The sequence below is a fragment of the Vombatus ursinus genome, unplaced genomic scaffold, assembly GCF_900497805.2.
Source record: "Vombatus ursinus unplaced genomic scaffold, bare-nosed wombat genome assembly UNPS02014810.1, whole genome shotgun sequence".
NCBI classification, from domain to species: Eukaryota; Metazoa; Chordata; class Mammalia; order Diprotodontia; family Vombatidae; genus Vombatus; species Vombatus ursinus.
Window position 1 is genome coordinate 8343336 of NW_020954588.1, and position 22238 is coordinate 8365573.

General features: G+C 38.6%; 1 protein-coding gene across 2 annotated transcripts in view; it reads right to left on the minus strand.

Moving 5' to 3' along the window:
- Positions 1 to 22238, minus strand: part of SLC9A9 (solute carrier family 9 member A9) — a 736009-nt gene that overhangs the window by 168107 nt on the left and 545664 nt on the right. Inside the window, exon 13 of one of the 2 annotated variants that reach the window (XM_027875882.1) lies at positions 9993 to 10041. The exons of the other annotated variant lie outside the window; for it this stretch is intronic. Within the exon in view, the coding sequence (XP_027731683.1) occupies positions 9993 to 10041 (49 nt within the window). The remainder of the gene's footprint in view (positions 1 to 9992; positions 10042 to 22238) is intronic. 2 annotated transcript variants of the gene reach the window in all.

Below are 22238 nucleotides of genomic sequence, written 5' to 3' on the forward strand. Positions count from 1 at the left end.
AGGGTCACATCACTAGTTAGTGTCTGAGGTCGGATTCAAACTCAGGTCTTTCTGACTCCCGGCCCGGCATCCTATCCACTGTGCCATGTAGCTGCCCTGTTAATAATAATAACAGCTATCATTTATATAGCATTTTAAGGTTTGTAAAGTGTTTTATAAATGTAATCTAATGTAATTTGTCCTCACAACAACCATGCTATTATTATTCTCATTTTACAGATGAGGAAACTAAGGCAAAGAGAGGTTAAATGACTTACCTAGGGTCACACAGCTACTAAGTGTTTGAGTCTACCTCTATACACTGTGCTACCTAGTGCTTTGCGGGTAGCAGATGCTTAATAAATGAATTGGATTGAACCACTCATCATTCACTGTAGCCTTGTCATTAATTTGTCAACTTCTGTCCCATCCTCTTTCAGCCTCTGTCCTTCCAGATTCTCGAGTCCTAATCTCTAATCTCTGCTTCTTTGGTAGGCTTTCCATTTTTAAAATATTTTTTTCGTATTTCAGTTTCCCTCCTCTGGATCTTTTCTAGAGCATGTACCACCTAAATGGAGGCCCCCTAGCTTTGTGCAAGGATAAGTATCATGTGTAACAAAAGACTTTGATACAGCAGGTGATGATGACAACAAAAAAACCCATCAGAAGTGAATAATAACAAATAGCAAAGTGTTCTATGTTCATTAATTCACTAGAGTCTTTCAATAACCTTGGGAGGTAGGAAGTCAGTCAACAAGCATTTATTAATTGCTTAATCTGTGCCAGGCACTGTGTTAAATACTGGCGATAGAAAGAAAGGCAAAAACACAGTCCCTACACTCAAGGAGCTCACATTTTAATGGGAAAGACCATTTGCAAACAGGAAGGAAGGCTCCAGAAGTAGGGAGAGAGGCAGGCCTTTGACAAAAGATGAGATTTTATCTAAGACTTGAAGAAAATCAGGGAAACTAGGAGGTAGAAGTGAAGAGAGAGTGCACTCCAGGCTTGGAAGACATCCAATGAAAAGTTAGAGTCCAGAGATGGAGCATGGGGTTATTGTTGTTCTTCCTTTGTTTTCCAAGAGGACCAATGACATCACAGAGTGATGTCTTGACTTTTGAGTGAATTGGATTTAAGTGAGGCAGAGCTATGCAAAATCATCAGCCTCACTCTTGGGAGTACAGCAAAGACTCCACCAGTGTTCCCGTATTGTTGAGTTTGCAAGGGAGTAAAGTGTAAGAAAATTGGAAAGGTAGGAAGAGGCCAGGTTGTGAATGGCTTTAAATGCCAAACAGAGCAATTTGTGTTTGATCCTGGAGGTGATAGGAAGCTACTGGGGCTTATTGACTCTGTGTGTGTGTGTGTGTGTGTGTGTGTGTGTGTGTGTGTGTGTACTGGGGGGGGTGGCATGTCATATGAAGCTTAAGGAGTCTTTCCTGATCCACCTTAATTCTAGTGCCTTCCCTCTGTTGAATATCCCTGATTTATCCATCCTGCATAGATCTTATTTGTATGTACTTGTTTGTATGTTATTTCCCCCATTAGACTTATTGCAATGCCTAGCACATTTAATAAATGGTAGTTGATTGACTGACTTCCATAACTCCCAGGAAGCAGAGACCACTTTCTTAGGTTTCACCTTCTTTTCAGCCTCTCCTGAGAGCTCGATACTACTGAAGCTGCTCCCTTTATCACTATTCTAACTTCTGTCTTGGAGCAAATATACTAGCCAGATATTTTCAGGGAGTTTTGTCCTTGATGGTCAGGTTACCTCTTCCACCTGTGCCACGTCATCTGGATTTCCTTGCTCAGCCCACAGCAGGTCCCTTTGAACTGACCCTTTTACTGAATGATTCTTTTAACCAACTTTGACATGAGAAAAATAACAGCAGAAGAGACACTTCAGCTATGGATAGGGAACAATGACAGGGAAGACAGGCAAAAGTGACGCCCATGGACTCTGATTTCTATATACTAAAGAACAGATAATGAGTAATAAGAAAAGTGAACTGGAGGTTTAAATTTTTAAATGAGACCTGTGATTACGTTGGTGTGCAGAGTTCCCAGGGAGCAAAACCAATGATCAATATAGAGTGTTGACTGCTCTGGGACTTAGAGAGTCCTAGAGAGTTGCCTAGGGGGCTGGGAAGTTAAGTGACTGGGCCAGGGTTACTCAGACAGTGTGCATCAGGTCCTGAACCTAGGTCATTCTGACTCTGAGTCTTGCCCTCTCTCTACCCTGTCATGCTTTATCTTTTGCCAAGATTTTAATGCAGGGTGATAAATATGACTTCATTCTCATTGAGATTTAAAAGGATGCTACTCGTACCCTGACCTTGGAAGGTTACTCCATGATGTGTTCAAAGGGAAAAGATTAGTTGGAAGGGCAGGAGGAGTACCATTGTACATCAGAAAGAGATTCATCTTTTTGTGCAGAAATAAGCAAACCTGAGGGGGAAGTCATGGTAGAGAGCACTTGTGAAAGGATTGAAAGATGAATAACTAGCCCCTATACCCTATAAGCCATCAGACCAGCTGGATGAATTAGATGACTTAGATCTCTTTATGTTAAAAACTAAGCAGCTGATAAATTCTTGACTTGCCTTACTAATCCTCTCACCTTTCACAAGGCAGAGAAGGTGATGAGAAGGCCTGCTCCTCTGGATCCAATTTTGACTTGGTAATTAATTATATGTGTAGGGTGAAGGAGAGGGAAGAGTCAATTTCCATGTTATTGAAATGTCAATGGTAACTCCAAGGTTAAAGTCAGGGCCAGCTGAAAATATAATGGTACCATGGACAGAAACAGAGAAATTATTGGGAGATGGTGAGTTTGAGATGACAGTGGATATTCTGCCTCTCCTTCAGACTTCATTGTTCATGCTAAGGGCACTATTGTCATTCTAGTTATACATGTCCATGAGTACACCTCACATCTAATTTATGTGTGAAGATTTGTCCACTCCACCTCCATATCTTCTGTATCTGTTCTCTTTTCTCTACACACATAGATGCCATTTTAGCTCAGGCCTTCATCATCTCTTTCCTGGGTTACTGATACAGCTTCCTAATTATTCTTCTTGTTTCTAGTTTCTCCCCTCTTTAACTTACCCTCCATATAACTGCCAAATAACCTCCCTAAGGTTGAGCTCTAACCATGTCACACCTCTGTCCAAAATCCCTCAGTGGCTCTCTTTTGCCTCTGGGATAATATACAAATTAACTAGCCTGGAATTTGTAGTTCTTAATATGTGACTCCAACCTACCTTTCCAGCCTTATTTCATTCTGTTTTTACTAACTAGAAAATAGGCAAAGTAGACTACTAATTCTTTCCTGAGCTCTAGTTTGTCTTCTGTCTACATGCATAAGCCAACTTTTATGCCTTGGGTGAATGTCCTACTTCATTTCTGCCTCACAGAATACTTCTTATTTTGTGTTCAATTTAGGTGCCTCCTTGAAGCTTTCTCCATTCCAGGTTATTACTATTCTTTTCCTCCTGAATTTTCCTTGTACTATATGTGTTTGCATTCATGTTGTATTTCTTCCACCAGAATGTAAGCTCCTTGAGGACAGTCACTTTCATTTTTGTCTTTGTATTCCCAGCATCTAGCCCAGTGTCTTGCATGTAACAGACATTTACTAAATTGGCAGTTAAATTCAATGATCAGATATTATTTTCTTAACCAAGTGTTCACTTCCTAAATCTGTCTTTCTCTTCTGAAGCTCCTCTCTTCATCTTCTATCTTCAACCTGCCATAGTCATGCAAACACTCTTAGTGCCCCTAAAATCTTTAGTTTCTTGGCCAGGACTTCAAAACTTTCATTGATGCTTTATAGGTTCCTGCTAGCAGCACCACTTATTTCTATGTGAATCACCAGAAGTGGGCAGGTATCATCAGATTTGACAAGCCTTAGGAGGCCTTCCTTCATCTTATAGAAACACCTGCTGGAAAAACATCTGTTAACTGCCAGATTCCTAGACTAATATCAGTTATATTAGTATTATTATTAGTATATTATATATACACTAATATATATTATATATACTAATATACTAGTATATATAATATCAGTATATACTAATATACTAGTATATATAATATTAGTATATTAAAAATATACTAGTATATATTAGTATATTAAAAATATACTAGCATATATAATATTAGTATATTAAAAATATACTAGTATATATAATATTAGTATATTAAAAAAAACCCTGCCAGACTAATAGGAAACATAGAGAACTGTAGTGGAGAGATTCCTGGACATGGAATCAGTAAAGAATTGGTTTTGAATCCAGGACTGCCATTTACTAGTTGTTTGGCCCCAGGTGAGACCTTTAACTATTCTAAGCCTCAGTTTCCTGATCTGTAAGATGGGGCTATTAATGTGTACTCTACCTATGTCACAAAATCGTTTTGAGACAAGTGCTTTGCAAATCTCAAAGTACTATATCAACGTGAGTTATCATCATTATCATGTTGATACTGTGAATGGATCTAGATTTTAGCAAGATATTTGGCAGTCATGATTCCCTTGTGGACAAGATGGAGGAGTCACTGGGTGATATACAGGCAGGTAGGCTCAAAATCTGATTGACTGACCCAATCCAAAGAGTAATGATTAATGGATTGATGTCAACTTGGAGAGAAGTTTTTAATAGAGTGCTGAAAGGTCCTGTTATTGACCCCATTCTGTTCAATGTTTTTATCAATAACCTGGATACGGACAGCATGTTCACCATATTTTTGTAGGACAAAAAGTTGAGTGGGATAATTAACGTATTGAATAATTGATTTGAGATACCCCAAGATCTCAGCCTGCCAATGGATTGAAGTTAATGAAAGTACACTAAATAGTGAAAAAATGTAAAATGCTGTACCAGGGTTCAAAAAATAAATTGTACAAATACAGGTTGGGGGAGGAATGTCTAGAAAGCAAATCATGTGAAAAAGACCTAAGGTTTATAGGGGCCTAGAGACTTTATAAAGTCAATAGTGTGATGTGGCAATCATCAGCAACAAGCACAAAACCAGTAATCATTCTAAATTGCCTTCCTAGAACCATAGGGTTCAGATTGAGGACAGTGACAGCAAGCCTTGCTGTCCTTTGCCCTGTTCAGATCACACCTGCAGCATTCTCCTGGGTGCCACATTTTAGAAAGAATATTGATATATTGGGGCCCATTTAGCAGATGGTGACCAGAATAATAAAGGGATTCAAAACCACAGAAAATATTCAGCCTGGAAAAGACTACTTCTGGACATAACAAATGCTGTTTGATAGTTTAGTCAATCAACATTTATTAAATGCCTACTATGTGTCAGGCACTGTGTTCATATGTAGACAATGAATCAGACTTATTCTGCTTCACCACAGTGGGCAGAACTGTGACCAATGAATGGAAATTACAGTTTGAAAGGACCATGAGGACATCTGGTTCAAATTCCTCATTTTACAGATAAAGAAACTGAGATCTGGAGATATTTAGTGACTTGTCCAAATTGAACTGAGGGGTAAATAGCAATGCTGGGATTTGAACCCAGCAATAGTTCTTTTCAATTCTGCATTTAGGATTTTATGATTCTATGAAAATCTCACTGTGTTGAAAAGGATTTTATCTGACTGGGTCTAAAATAGAGTACAGCATGAATTGTGGTCTACTGATTCTCACCTATTCTATCATGCAGCAAAAAATGGAAATTCATAAGTCCAAGACCCTAAATGTATTGAAGTTATATATTTTAGGAAGAAATCTAGATAGTTAATACTTTTCTTTGGAAAACTCTATTCGCAGTTTTGACACATATAAATATGTAAGGTTAATCCAATTCACACTCAAAAGTTGTAAGAGTACTAAAGACGATATGAATTATTATTACATTACTACCTTGTCACAGTTATAGGGTCAGACTTTTCAGAAATTATCTTCCTTTCCTCAAACACAGCTAGTTGAAATTACTTGGGTACCTGAAATGCTATTATGTATGTTTGCTCCTTATTTTGAGAGTGTGAAAGACCGGCAACAGATATGCCTGCCTGTAAAATTTCAGTAGATCTTTGTAGCTGAAAATTGTGTCCTTTAAAAAAATAAAATAGGCAAAATAAAAATGATAACTCATGGTTACATAGCACTTTAACATTTCTAAATAATTTTCCTCACACTGACTCTGAGAAGTAAGTAGCAGGAGCATTATTAGCTCCATTTGATAGGTGAGGAAAATAGCGCTCAGTGAGATTCTGGGACATGACCAATGTCACTGTTAGGAAGGGATAGAGCTGGGGTTTGAATCTGGGTCTTGCCTAACTCCAGGTACGGAGTTCTTTCTCCTATGCAATATTCCCTTTTGTAGAGTGGATATCATACTACTGTTGACAGTAAAATTCTACATAACAGGATTTATATTTACTTTGCATCCAACAGAGCCTAAACTGAAAAATTTCACCCCTGTGAAAATAAGGCTTTTCATTCCCATGACAGAGCAGTGACTGTTGATAACCACCAAGGAACTTGGCTGGAGTGAAAGGAGGGCAGATGTAACTTGTTTTTCAAGAGTGATTCAGAAAGCACCATAAAATTCTAACTAGAATGATTGGCAGATGCAAGAACACTCTGTTTTGTTATTTCCATCCAGACCCTACTTTTTCCTGTGCTTGACACTTAAGATAAGAACTAGTTCAAGTTGTAGGGAAAACCTATAACTGAAATGTGAATACTATAGTATTCAAATAGTATGACCATATTCAACTGAAGGGCTTTCAGAGCTCTTAGATTTCAGTGTTTATCTCTCTTTCCCTATGATCCCTCCCAAACAAACAAGCAAATAAACAAGACTACTTCTCAAGCAATGACAGTTTGGTTCAAGGACATTTTTGTGTGAGATGAGCATCTTCAGGAATGAGAAGAATTACCAGATGAGAAATGGCAAATAGTATTTTTCATCTCCATTGAGGACAAGGCAAGACGAAGTGGATTTAAATTGCAATAGGGAGGGCTAAGGCTAGAACCAAGGAAACTCTAACTCTGGGATAAGGCTTGTGGAACATGAGAGTGACCAACTGTAGGGTTGCCTTTAGCCCAGTGAGGTTGGGTTAGGCTATGGCTAGAGCACTGGGGTCACAAAATGATGCATTTTGGAGGCGGACCCTTTGCAGGAAGCAAATCAGCATGATAAAAGAAAGCCCTGGCCCTCTGCCGTGTTGTTTTTCTGAATACTCCCTGTGGACCTCTATGGCCTGTGATGTACTGCTCATGAACTTGGACCTCAGATTTCTGCCCTGTCCCAGGGTCTGGCATTTTTCTTCTTAGAACCTGGGACTCCTTGGCCACTAATTTGGCAGATTTCCCTGGCTCTGAAGTTGTATTCTGGTCACCCCTGGACCAATCTTTCCCTAGACATGTTGACTATCATTCCACAGGGTGAGACTGATCCTTATTAATCACAAACCATACCTTAGTACAGAGGTACTTCCCCCTCTGGAGCTTTGCATAGATCAGTTGAACATAATGCAACCAAAGGACTTTCAACATTTTCTTCCATGGATTTTTTTTTTTTTTTAAAGAAGGCAGGTGGCTGACAGAAATTAAAGAATTTACATAGAATCCTGTCTGAAGCATTCTTAAATTTGTGGGCATAGCCACGTTGCCCCACCCCAACGCCTACTTGCTAAGCTCCAGTCCTCTCCCCTTCCCCCGCCCCGGGCCCCAATTACTTCCAGGATCAATGGAATTCTCTGCTTGGGCTTTAGGGCCTTTCACCACCTGGCCCCTTCTGACTTTTCCTTTCTTCTTACACTTTCCTCACCTGTGATCCAGCAACATTGTCTTTGTCCTTCCTCACCCACAACACTGCGTCTCCTGACTATTGTCCTTTTCACTGGCTGTCCCTCACACCGGGAATGCTTTTCTTTCTCACCTCTCTCTCCTTAGGTTCTTCATGACTCTGCTTTTCTCCCTCCTTTTCTGATTTTTCCCACCTCAAGTGCCTTCCCTCTAAAATTATCTCTCATTCATACTGTCCATGTCTTGTATGTAAATAGTTGTTCGCCTGTCATCTTCCCCATCAGTATGGGAGCTCCTTGAGGGTGGGGACTGTTTTTGCCTTAGTTTATGTATCTAGTGCTCAGCACAGTGTCTGGCACATAGGGAGTGTTTAATAAATGCTTGTTGACAGACCGACTGACTACTTAGCTGCCCCAAAGCCCTCTTGTCTTCTCATTACAACAAATGATTCTATAAACATGGATAGTTTACTATTTTTATAAAGTTAATATGTTGGCTCTTAATTGGATCAGTGTGGGCAATGTGTTCCCCACTAAAGCTAGTTTCTTAGTGAGTGAAGTCTGTAAAAGTGGCATGGAATATATCTGGCCTTCTAACATTTTTGAGTGAAAAGATCCTGAATAAACATGTTATCATCATTATCATATCACATCACGACTTGTATACAGTAGGCACTTAATAAATAGTTGTTGAGGGGGCAGTGTAATACCATGGAAATCTCACTGGACTAAGGCTCAAAAGACTTGCATTTCAGCCCTTGCTTTTTTCTTTACTAAACCGCTAACCTTGGGTTAGTCACTTAATCTCTATGAGCCTCAGTTTTCTCATTTGTAAAATGGGGATAATAATACACTTTATACACCACAGGGGAATCATAGGGATAAAATGATATAATATGTATAAAGTACTTTGTAGCTGCTAAACCGGGTCCAAATATAAGTTATTCTTGGTGAATTATAGAATCTCAGAATTTCGGAGTTAGAAGGGACCTCGAGTCACCTAGTCCAACTCATATATGACTCCCTTGTAAGACATAACCAAAAGGTGATTACCACCTTTGTTTGATGATCTTCAAGAAGAAGAAGATATTCATTCCCTTTTGGGATTGTGAATTATTATAAATTAAATATTATATGGGCTTACATTTTCCCTGATACTTAGCTTTTTTTTAATAGCTGGCTTAATAATAAAGCATTTTTAAGTGCTTACTATATGTTAGGCACTGTGCTCAGCATTTGGGATACAGATATTAAAAAAGAAAAACAGGCAGATGAGTTCCTTGGCCTCAGGGAGCTTACAATCTAAAAGGTGAAGACAACAAGCAAAAGGGAGAAGCAGCCGGGGAAGGGAGTTTTGCTCTAGGGGAGGTAGAAAAGGGTGTATTGGGGAGGTGTACACAGTAGCAGACAGATGAGGAGGTGGCCTGGCTTAACGGCTGGATGGAGTGGGAAAGCTGAAGTATGGAATGGTTGCTCCGTCTTTACCCCAACACTAAATAGGAAAACAACTTCCTTTGGTAGCAACAAAATTTATTCTCATGGAGTTCAGGAGAGATAGCAAAAAATCAAGAAAATAACTGGGATATTATTTTCATAATAAAATATGTTCCCCCTGCAATTTCTTAAGCAATGTCTCCTCTTCAGATGTTATCCAAGTATGTCTATTTCCTTCCATTTCTTACAAAATCTGTAACCTTTTCACATGCTAATTTTTAACCACTGAGTTAGAAATCACTAATGCAAATTTTCCAAAAAACAACCTTGGTGCTGATGCCAAGTTCAGACTCAAGTTTGAATAAGAGATTTTGGTTACTTGAGGGAAATACACATTGTTTGGGAACAGTTCTCAACTGGACTTCCAGGTCATTGCAGATAATGGCCACTTATTTTAGTCTGGCATAGTCCCCAAGGGCAGTTTCCTTCTGCCTTCCTCTTGTTTCAACAACTCTCTGCTTTAGAAATATATACTCAAGAGGAACCAGTAGCAACCTCGGTTTGGGCTCCCACGGAGAAATCGAAAAAATCATTCTCCTAACAGCTCCTGGCCATCCAGGCAATAAATATTTGGGAGCTCCATGGATTCTGTAAATATCCATTCTGCCTTAATGGCAGAGGCAACCCTTTGCTAAAAATGTTGGGCATAACTATGGCTAAGGACACATATTTTATAGAATTGGAGTATTTCCTCTTGTCATGACAAACATAGGCATTGGAAACCTTGACTTGCCTGCTGTGAAGAATCTGCCTTCAGATCTTCATCTGGATCAATACCAACTCTAAAAAGGAAATGACAAAATTGGTCAATGACTTGCCGCGGACTGGATTGTCAGAGTTTGTGTTGGCTTATTTGAGCCAAACAAGGTAGGGAATGGGAAAAAGATTTGGCAGAACACCATTAATATCTCTCCCAGAATCAAAGGAATTTAAAACAGATTTATTTCAAAAAATGAAGACACTTTACAGCTGGGTCTTAGAACAGCTGCTGAAACATCATAGAAACAGCTAGTCTTTGGTTGCTCCTCTTTTCCCCTTCCCTTCCCTTGAAGCCATTAGAGTACTCTGGAGTAGACAGGTACCTAGCAACCTAGGACACAAAGATTAGGAAACAGACTTGCAAGCATTGAACAGAAGGGATCCCACTCAGACCAATGGCTGGCTGACTCCTGACAAAATTGCCTGGAGTGGATAAGGCCCAGGGCTTGAGCATAAAATCAATTGCTTTACAGTAAAGGAAGCCTTCCCCCAGTTATTCATTTAGCCCTCTCCTGCTCTCTGGAGAGAATTGTGGTTTGATTGTCTTTCCCCATCACTTCTCCTCTTACTTAGGCTACATACATGAGCGTGAACTTTGTTGTTCATTTGTTTCAGTAGTGTCTGACTGTGACCTCATTTGGAGTTTTCTTGGCAAAGACACTATTTGCCATTTTCTTCTCCAGCTCATTCTATAGATGAGGAAACTGAGGTAAACAGGGTGAAGTGACTAGATCAGGGTCACACAGCTACTATGTGTCTGAGGCTGGATTTGAACTCAGGAAGATGAGTTCTCCTGACTCCAAACCCTATACCACCTACCAACCCCATGTGACCTTTACAAATTCTAAATTTCTACCTGTAACTTCAGATCATTTACACTTTGAACATCTATGTACTGTCTATCTCAATGTTCATTTGGGAATAGAGGTATAGATATAAAACCTGTCCCTGTAGTGCAGAGGTTCGTGATTTGGGAGCTGTGAATTTCAGGGAGGTCCATGAATTTGGACAGGAAAAATGACACTTTATCTTTGCTAACCTTGGATTTCTTTTGTGATTCTATGTATTTTATCTTAGGCATTATGCAACATTATTCTGCAAAGGGATCCACAAATTTCATCAGACTGCCAAAGAGATCCGTGATGCAAAAAACAAACCGAAATGAAGAGACAAAAACAAACAAAAAAACCTAAACCTAGCCTTGGTGGAATTTCAGCTTTTTGGAGCTAACGACTCTTCCATGCTTTGTTTTTGATTCCCAGCACCTGAAACAATGGTCCTCACGTATGAAAAGCCATCTCTCATCTTCTTGTTTTTGTACATATTGTCCCCCCATGTCTGGAATACATGCCCTCCTCACTTCCATTTCTTAGAATTCTCAATTTCCTTTGAAGACCAGCTCAAGCACCACCTTCTCTACACCATCAAGTCTTTCTTGATTCTGTACCCTCTCTAAGCTTTTAGCACCCCCCACCTCCATTAAGTAGTATGTATTTTGTATACCTTCCTTTTTGTACAAGTGCCTTCCCAGTAGAATGTAAACTCTTTGAGGGTAGAGACTACTATTTCATTGTTGCTTTTGTGCTCTCCCACATAGCATAGTGCCTGGCACTTTGTAGGGGATTGATAAGTGTTTGTTGATTGAAAATAGGTGATTAATAATATTCCATGTTGACTTGCATACACTCAAATGTCACTCATTTTCCATTCCAGTGAAAATGCCAATTTGATCTAAATGCAACAATGTACAGCTGTTCTTCCTCTTCCATACTAAGAGATGTAAAAATACTATGTCAATGCTAATAGTACAGGCTTTATAACCATTTAAATCAAAGCTGAAGATCACCAGCCCTCCATGCATGCCTGGCCAATGTGACACTTGTCCCTGACCTCCAAGAAGTTTGCCAGAGGGGATCCATCCAACCAATTTACCCTTTTAAACATTGAAAAATATCAACCACTTTTAGTGGAAATCTTTCCAACATGGATCACGTATGATGAATACTCTTCTTAAGCAGGTGAGGCAGAATGTCATTTAATCTTTTCTTGATGACTCAAAGACATCATTAGGAACATTTTTGGTGATCTGATTCTGCCCTAATTATGGGAAGAAGGGAGAGGATGTTTTTGACTTTATGGATTGATCAAGTCTTCCCCAGTTGTCTCATTTTCTTAACTCAGAGGTAGCTCTGGGTTTTCAATCAATCAACAATCTTCATTAATTTTAGCTAAGATTCATTTGGAACACTAACAAGTGATCATTTAAATAAAACAATGTGAAGTGAATAATTAAAAAAAAACATTAAAAGATAAAGTAAATGTTTTTACATACTAAACCTAGAAGAGAAAAATGGAGAGCCTATATCATAACTTTTTGTCTTCAAAAATTCTGTGTCCTCCAGCCATAAATGCCTCTCTGTCTCTGTATCTCTCTGTCTCTGTTTTTCTCTCTTAAAACTAATGATCTTATAGCCAACTCAACAAGGGAATGATGTGAATGATTATTTATTTTGGACTGTACTCAAATAGAAATGGGAGTTGTATGTAAAGATCTCTAAAAGTGCATATTGACATTATATTTGTTCTATTGTATTTTTATTTATTTTGTAAAATCATTCCCAATTACATTTTAATCTGGTTTGGGCCATGTTTGACACCTTTATTTTAGATAACCAGGAAAAACTTCATTAAAATCTCTAGTCTGCTGATTCTTGGGGAGCAAAACATGCTATTCATTGTGTTCAATTTCATTAATAATTGACACTTATATAACAACTTAAGATTTGAAAAAATATTTACTCTACTATCTCACTTGAGTCTTGCAATGACCTTGTGAGTAAGTGGACTCAGCCTGGTATTGTGGGAAGGATCTTGGAAGCAGAGGGTTCGAATTCCACTTTGAATGCTTCCTCCCTGTGTGACCTTGGGAAAGTCTCTTAACCTCTCTAAGTCTTGGTTTCCTCATCTGTCAACTGAAGGCTTCAGAATAGATGACCTCTGGGGTCCCTTGGAGCTCTGAATCTGTCATTAGCTTCACTTTATAGATAAGGAAGTTGATTCTGAGAGAGGTTAAGTCAAGAGACTTTCCCAATGAAAGGAAGGTGGTAAGCTAATGGAGATTGGAACCAAGTTGTTCTGTCTTTAGGTTGAGTTTTATATTCACTCTACCAATCATTGCTCAGCTTCTCACTGAGCATCTAAACAACAGGGCCTCTAATGGTCATTATGATGACTAAAATGGCAAGGCAGGGGAGACCCCCTAAGAAGTATTGGTTGGTAGGGCAGGTCAAGCACCTATTTTAAAATGAGGAAGCTTCTTCCAAGCCCTCTTTTGTCACTGTTTCTGGCCTGTCCTCAGAGGAGGGGCATGCAAGAAATTCTAACTTCCCTTAGCTCCAAGCCTCCTGGAATTGATTAGGTACGGGGCCACCATGATGAGTTACCGTAAACGGGCTCAGGCATGGTGAAGCACCATGTGGGCTGGGAAGGACAAGCAGTAAATTTGATTCTAGGCTTTGCACTTTCCGACTCCCATTCCACTTTAGGATTGTTATGTCTTTCAGTCTCCAGAAAATTGAGGATAACAAAACTTGAACTGTGCATGAACCCAAGATTTTAGATTTTTAGGGGTGACTCAAGATGAGCTTAATTCCACCCTGGAGAGGCAAAGCTTTCATCCTTTATGGTGATTGAAGCTGTCATCTCTTTTCCTGCCTCAATTATTCCTGCAGCCATATGGAGAGGAGCAGAATTCAAGGACTGCATTAAGTTATCCAGTCTTGCAGAGGACTAGATCAAATCCATCCATGCTCAATGAAAACTTACTTATTCCACAGGGAGAGATTACACCACCTTTTTTGTTACTCTCAGTCCAGAGTCAAGTAAGTCACAATGCCAGGATTTTGTTCTGTATTTCTAATCTACATCACTTTTGTAGTAGGAGAAAAATGTCATTCACATCTATATAAATTGTTCAGTTGTTTTTCAGTTGTGTCTGACTCTTTGTGACTCCATTTGAGGTTTCTTTGCAAAGATACTGGAGTGGTTTGCCATTTCCTTCTTCAGTTCATTTTACAGATGAGGCAGATGGGGTTAAGTGACTTGCCCAGGGTCATAAAACTAGTTAAGTGTTTGAGGCCAGATTTGAACTCAGGTCTTCCTGACTCCAGGCCCACTGCTCCTTCTAGCTGCCCAAATCTATGTAAAGATCATACTAATGGAATCAGGTCACTGTTACAGGCACAGAAAATAAGCTAAAAAGGATGAGAAAAGAGTATAGCCAGAGCATATTTATAATATATAGCATACAAGTTAATTTACAGTAAAAGCATCTTTATTTGACATTGTTAGGGAATATCCAAGTGGATCTGTGAACTCACTGATTCAAATGTTCTCTCCATCCATGCTTACCTGGCCAATGTGACACTTGTCCCTGTCATTTTAGAAGTTGGCTAGAGGGGGTCCACCCAACAAATTTACACTTTTAAACACTGTAAAAAATATCAGCCACTTTTGGTGGAAATCTTTCCAACATGGATTATGCATGATGAATAACCTTCTTCAATGAATGATACAGAATATAATTTAACCTTTTCTTGATGATTCAAGGACATCATTAGGAACATTTTTGGTAATTTGATTCTGCCCTAATTATAGGGAGAAGGGAGAGGATGTTTTTGACTTTATGAACTCTGATCAAGTCCTCCTCAGTTGCCTCATTTTCTAAAGCTCAGAGGTGGCTCTGGGTTCTCAATCAATCAATAATAATTTATTAACAGCCTACACCAGCAAGGTACTTTGGATACTTGAAGGCTCCATTCAGAGAAAACACAGCCTTGGGAGATTCTAACCTCGCTAGAAGGCTTCATACATAGCTGGGAACTGGGTGTTTCATCCTTAACCTCAGAATTGACCTGATTAACTCTGGAAATATTCTTCACTGGAAAGCTGGGCAACAGATGATGGATAGATTGGCCACCACAATTCACAAAGACTATTTGCCAAGACCTAGAGGGGCTGTGATCTGTTCATCCTATGATCATGTCTGGTTGGGTTGTGTTCACTGCAACTCTACTATCCTGAACTGAGATGTGACGGTTGAATGAGGGGTTTTCAGTCATTTCCCACTGGATGCTCTTTCTCTCCTTACTCTCTCTGAATGTGGGCCTGTGACTTTCCCAGAATTGCCTACTTGGCTTAGCACTGGTCAGGGCAATTACTATCAATGGGCAGCCCGCTACTTCCACCTCAATGAGCCTTCCAATGAGATATCATTTTTGGGCTGCTGCCTATATTTTGGGGCCATCTCTATTTGGACCAATAAGGTATGTGACTATAACTTTACCTTATGATTGTTATTTTACAGTTTTATATAAATATTTTATTTTATTTTAACTTCTATTAACAAGGATATATATTCAAATATATAAATAAAAGCATAAAATAATAAAGCAAGAAAAACAAGCATGCAAGGGGAAACAAAAGAATAAGAAATTATAAATGATTATATATATTCTCATTTTTAGAATTTACTATATTTTCTATTATATACTATGTTTAAATATATTTTAGATATATATTTACTGTAGATTTATATATTTAAATATAAAATATAATGCATATTATAATATGTATAAGATATTCCACTAGACTAATGCATATTTATTATAATATAAATATTAGAATATAATGTATAACAATCAGAATATAATATATGTATACATTATATATTTGATCATATAATATATATTCAATGTGCTATTCTATAACATTAGTACATAATATATATTATATACAACATGTTCTGTTAGAATATAATTTATTTTGTGATGTATATATTAGAACATTATATAATCTATATTCTCATCATTTACTAATTGTTTATCCCATCTACGAATATGTATATATTGACTTTCACATAGCAATTGCACTGTTTTCTTGAGTCTTTTGGACATAGCATTCTCCGTGTATGTGTATATTTTTGTTGTTCAATTGTTTTTCAGTTGTGGCTGACTTTTTGCAACCCCATTTGGAGTTTTCTTGACAAAGATAATGGAGTGGTTTGTCATTTTCTTCTCCAGCTTATTTTACAGTTGAGGAAACTGAGGCAAACAGGATTACGTGTCTTCCCAGGGTCACACAACTAGTAAGTAACTGAGGCCAGATTTGAACTTATGAAGATGAGCCTTTCTGACTCCAGGCCCAGTACTCTATCCACTCTACACAGCTGCCCTACTGCTGTATATACACACATATGTTTATATACCTATTTGAATATATGCCTATATATACATATGTATTATATATATAATAGTGACATTATTATCAACTGAAAAGTTGAAGTCAGTGTGTTTATTTTTCTTACAGATTTTCCTTTTTCTCCGAGCATCTCTCCATATGCCTTCCCTTATTCCTTCTTAAACAGAGGCCCTTAATTTGAATTCTTCATATTCATTGTTTCTCACAGTGCAATCATTCCGTTACAGTCATACATCATAGTTTGTTTAGTCAGTCCTCAACTGATGAACACTGTTTGCTATTACAAAGAATACTGCTACGATTGTTTTTGTAGAAGTAGGTCCCCCTTTCCTCTCAATAATCTCTTAGGGGTGTTATCTGAGGAGTGGTTGGGATCATTTATCTTAACCCCCCTGCCTCCTTTGGGTTTCTTTATAATGCTTAGCAGTAAAAACTTTAAAGAGGAGCCATGGGCTGTTTGGGGGAAAGCATGGTTCATTATAGCTTTGTTTCTTTTCCAAGAGCCTGATCTGGGCATCAGAAAATTAGACTAGAGAGGGGACCAAGAGTGACATCAAGAAGGGAGTGGTGGGCATCAATCAACCAAGTTCTGGGGCTTGTGGATAAAAGAGAAGAACATTATAAGTTGAAGTACAGGCCTATGGGTCCACAACATCAATTACTTACTGAGTTGTGATGTAATCTAGGGCTAAGTAAGTGTGTATGGCTGGCTGCCACAACTTGTGGGCTTTTTTTTTTTTTTTTTAGTTATGTCAGATTTTTATACCTTTTTTTTTTAAAAGTATATCTACTTATTGTCAGGCTGTTGACTGTGGCTTTTTGTGATTCTTAGTGTGTATGCATCTAGCATCTGCCCCGTCTTCTAATTTGTTGTTTTTGATGAGCCATAGTCAGGATACTAGATAACATAGCTTATTAGAATTGTGGCTAAAATAAAACCTCAGGGACTCTTCTATGAGTAAAACTTGAAAGCTTTAGTGCCCAGCCTCATGACATATTCTGGCTGTGGAGGAACCTTTGGTGCATTCTTCCAGCTACTCAGTTACATTCTGGATAGCTGAGATTGCCAGATATATGATGATCACATGACAGCCTGTTAGCCTGTTATCCTTGGACCCAAGCCTCTTCTCAGTCATATATATTCCACCTTTCCTTCCTTCCTTCTTCCTTCCTTCCTTCCTTCCTTCTTTCTTTCTTTCTTTCTTTCTTTCTTTCTTTCTTTCTTTCTTTCTCTTTCCTTCTTTCTTTCTCTCTTCCTTCCTTCTTTCCTTCACAGTATTTGACATTGCTTGGATAATTGTTCTTCCCTTGTCTTACAAGATACTGCCTTCTTGTGGTCCTTCTTGTCTGCCTGATTATTCCTTCTTGGCTCCTTTGCTGGATCATCATCTTTCCCTTTGCCTATTTCTCCCTGCACCTGATATGCCTTTAGTGAACTCATCAGTTTTCATGGATTCAGTTATCATTTTCATGCATACAGATAACAACCAGCCCTGATCTTTCTCTTTTGCATTCTCATCCTTCATTACCAGTTGCTGAACATCTCAAACTTAGCATGTCCAAAATAGAATCCATTATATTTGTTCCCTACATCATCCTTTCTCAAAACTTCTCTCATCCTATTGAGGATGCCACCATATTTCTAATCCCCTAGCTTAGCAACCTTGGAGTTTTCTTTGATTTTCCTCCTTCCTTATGCCAATGTCCAATCAATTACTCAATCTTATCAATGTTACAACCTCATCACTTCTCCCATGTGTCCCTTTCTTTCCATTCTCCCTGCCCCTTGTTCAGGCTCTCATCCCTTTTTATATAGACTTTTAAAATAATCCTCTTAATTGATTTCCCTACATAAGAGTCAATGTGATAAATGGGAAAGAACACTAGTTTAGAGTCAGAAGACTTGAGTTAAAATCCCATCTCCATCACTCACTACCTGAGGACCTGAGTCCCTCTTGAAGTTTCTATGTAATGCATGGTCTAAGAACAAGAACTAGGATTGAACTGTGATTGCATGGTGAAGGGAACTCCATGGGTGAAGGAACTCTCTCTACTAATGCAGGTTGAGAGTTGTCTAGAGCAGTGCTTCTTAAACTGTGGGTTGCAAAAAATTTGGCAATAGTAAAAGATTTCTGAACATACAACAACCAAAAATTAAAAATCAAACGCGTAATGAATCTTAGATGTTTCTGGTAGTGCTTGCCTGTGTTGAATTGCATTATGCAACTTTCACTGTAGCCTTGGTTCTGAACACAAAGCATGTGCACTTTGCACTGTGCATGCCCTCAGTCCACACAACACCAATGAACACTGTCGAAATGGAAAAGGAGTAGCAAGTAGAAAAAGTTTAAGAAGCCCTGGTCTGGAGAACAGAGGGTTTAAACAGTCTGTCCAAGGTCACACAGCCAGTATGGGTCAGAGGTGGTACTTGAACCCAGATTTCTGGCCTTATCTATCACCCTAAAATTGCTTCACTGATATATACATATGCTGTGTACATTAATTTGTGTTCATACTATATCCATACAGTAGAATGTATGATCCTTGAAGGCAGAGAGAGTTCTACTTTTTTTTCTTTGTATCCTCAGTACCTAGTGTGGTGTGTGGCACATTGTAAACATTTAATACATGCTGAATGGACTTGAATTGAATTTATCTTACTATGTACTGTGAAGGTGATTCAAATGAGGCATAAAAACTTTTTTGTCTTTTCATCTCCAGATCCTTGTACATAGCAGTGTTCAATAAATGCTTATAAAATTTAATTGAATGTATGGATTGTTAACGGAACAAATTAACACCAATTCCAGAATCTCTTTTAAAACCATTACAGATGACAATCTGCTCAGGATAGTTGAAGTGCAAATCTTCTAGGACACAGTTAGATAGACTAGAACATTTCTTACTGTCCTTTCTAGTTTTTTTCTTTCAGAATTCTCTGATTCTCCATCATGTTCTGTTCTTAAAACACAGTATACTCAGTGTGATTTGCCTATCTACAGCAGGTTGCATTTGAAATTGGCTAATTACTTCCAATGTAGTCTGAGGTCAGATCAGACACAGACAACAAGTGAACATGATGAATAAATGCATATTTATCAAATGTGTAATGCTTATTTGCTTGATTTACTGAATATTTTTTGGATACAACATACTTGATGGGTAGGAGCTAACAACCTACTCAAAAGCAGGTAAGTAGAATATAATTTTCCTGTTTAATTTTTTTTTACATTTTATTTATTTAATTTGGGGAAGCAGTCTAATCAAAAGATGGATGAAGAGTTGAGGGTAAAGCCAGTCTGTATTTGTGAAACACTGACCTGACTCCCAAGGTGAAGCAGGAAGAGTGGAACTTTCTTTATTCATTATCACATGCCAAACCACCTCTTCTTCCTGAGAAACTAGTTACTTGGCTTTTCATGACTGAAGTGCTTTTCTGAAGCCTTGTTGTGGCAGAGAGGACTCTGAATTCTCAAAGCCACATTGATGGAGAGTAATCTCTGCTAGAGTTCAAGCGAGGTCCATCTGGTGACTAAACTAGCTAGGTGAGCAGAGATATATCACCAGAACACTGCTCACTGGATAACATTTTTTGTTTCTCATTTATTTTTTGGGCACAACAACAATGAAACAAAGGGTGAAAGCTGAAGAGAGGGAGATTGGAGTTTGATGGAAAGAAAAATTACTTAACAATTACCCACCTAGGTATTAAGTTCCCCATTACAGGAGGCCTTTGAGCAAAACCTGGATGATTGCTTGACAGGCATCTACGTCCTATGAAGTCTTTTCTCATCTTTCTGATTTTTAGAGCTCTTCTCATCTTCAAGTTACCACTTACTTATTTTGGTATATGTTATTTTTCCCCAAATCCCCACAAAGAATGTAATCTCCTAGAGGGCAGGAATAATTTCCCTTTGTACCTTGTATTACCAGCACCTAGGACAAAACCTTTCACATAGTAGGCACTTAATAAATAATGATTAGGTTGGCTTTGGGCATATTTTGGTGCCTCCTAGCTCTGAAATTGCATGACTGATAAAATCATTTAACAGACACCCAGGGGTCGTGATCTATATCAGGAGAAGGTATAGACACTTAATGAAGTGTCTTCTTGCCTGACTGATGGAATCAAGGATTCTTGATGAATTGAGGTGAGCCTCATCTGTCTTATCTCAATTCATCATTAATTTGGAGCTAGCGTCAAGTGTATCTAGTCTTTACTTTTTTTTAAAAATGCAGTTTAAGGTAATAATGAATACCTTCTAAAAGTAGAAGAAAATTAATGACTCTTCCCCCCAACTAAAATACCCAGATTCCCCTTTATTTTGACCTGGAGTCTTCTCCCACATTATACTCTATGCCTTAAAAGCCCTAACCCTTCCAGTTCAAGATCATTTTCAAAGAGCCAAATTCATTACACCTTTCTTCACAGCCTACCCTGACCAAATGGAAGTGAGGTCATAGTTTTCCTATGAGTACTAATTCTCCCACATATTTTACTCTGTTCAAATGAAATTATTCCATATCTATTGAAAGGAACTTGTCTTGTTTTCAGTTGTCTATTTTTAAGCTTGTTTGGACTGATGTCATTTCTTGTAGAAGGCAGGAGGAAGCGTGGGACAGTAGAAAGAGCACTGGCTTTGGAGTTTTAGAACATGGGTTCCAATCTTGTATCTGATATTACCTATATAACCTTGAGTAGGTCATTGAGCTTCCCTTGGCCCCAGTTTCTTTACCCTGAAAATGAGAGAGGTTGGACTATATGGTCCTCACTAGCTTTTAATGATCCTATGTGAGGTTAAGCTTGTTGATTTTGCTGTGGGCAGCATCCAAATTATACTGAGTGGGCACTAGAGAAAGATGAGAGCAGGGACAATGCCATTCCCAGGGGTTTGTCCAGGTAGAGACAGCATCATCGAAATAGTCAGCATTTATAGCCAGACAACAAATGTCTTGAAATGGGAAGACATGAGAGTATGTCACAAGGTGTGATTTTAGGACTTGAACAAAGAACAATGGAGTGGGATGATAATTGGTGGGATGGTTCCAGATAACCCCCTCTTATTTCTCAGATTGGCAGGTAGGTGGGATCTCAGAATAGCTGTGACTCAAGGTACTATCTGGTGAACCACAGCTCATTAGTGCCTAACTGGGCTAATTGAGTCTACTAATGAGAGAATGCAATAGGCTAACCTCTAGCCCTTCACAGTGCAGACAGTGAAGTGTACCTTCACCATGGAATCCCATTCTCTCTCACAGACAAAATGAGATAACTAGATCTCAAAGCCTCAAACCCTAGGCAGAGACATAGACCATAGCATCATAGACCTCAGGGTGGAAGTAACATCACAGACTAGTCCTCGTCTTATAGATAAGGAAACTAAGGCCTGATGATACTCAAAATATCATAAGACCATAGATTTAGAGTTAGAAAAAACTTCAGAGGCTATCTTGCCCAAACCCTTCATTTTACAGATAAGGGAACTGAGTCTTAGAGAGGTTAAGTGACTTTCCAATGGTCATACACTTAGTAAGCATTCAAGGTAGGATTTGAACCAAGGTTTTCTGACTTCAGAGCCAATGCCCTTTCTACTCTGCCATACTGCCTCAATGAACTAGCACAATAGGAACATCCAGAGTACAATACCCAACAATCACAAGGAGAGACTCAAATAGGCAGAGGAATACAGGAAGGAAACCAGTCTGCCTGAGGAAAGCTGATGGGTGGTCACAGTGGAAAACAACTTACAAACTAGGGAGCAGACAGAGACAATAACCACAAAAGTGACAAAAGCTCTTTTGCTACTTCCTTATGGTGTTTGCTGCTCATGGATGGACATCTGTTCAATTCAATTAAATTCAATGAACATTTATTAAGCATTGACTATGTGTAAAATTCTGTGCTTGGGGCTGGAGATATAAAGACAATAACAAGACAGACCCTACCCTCAAAGAGATTACA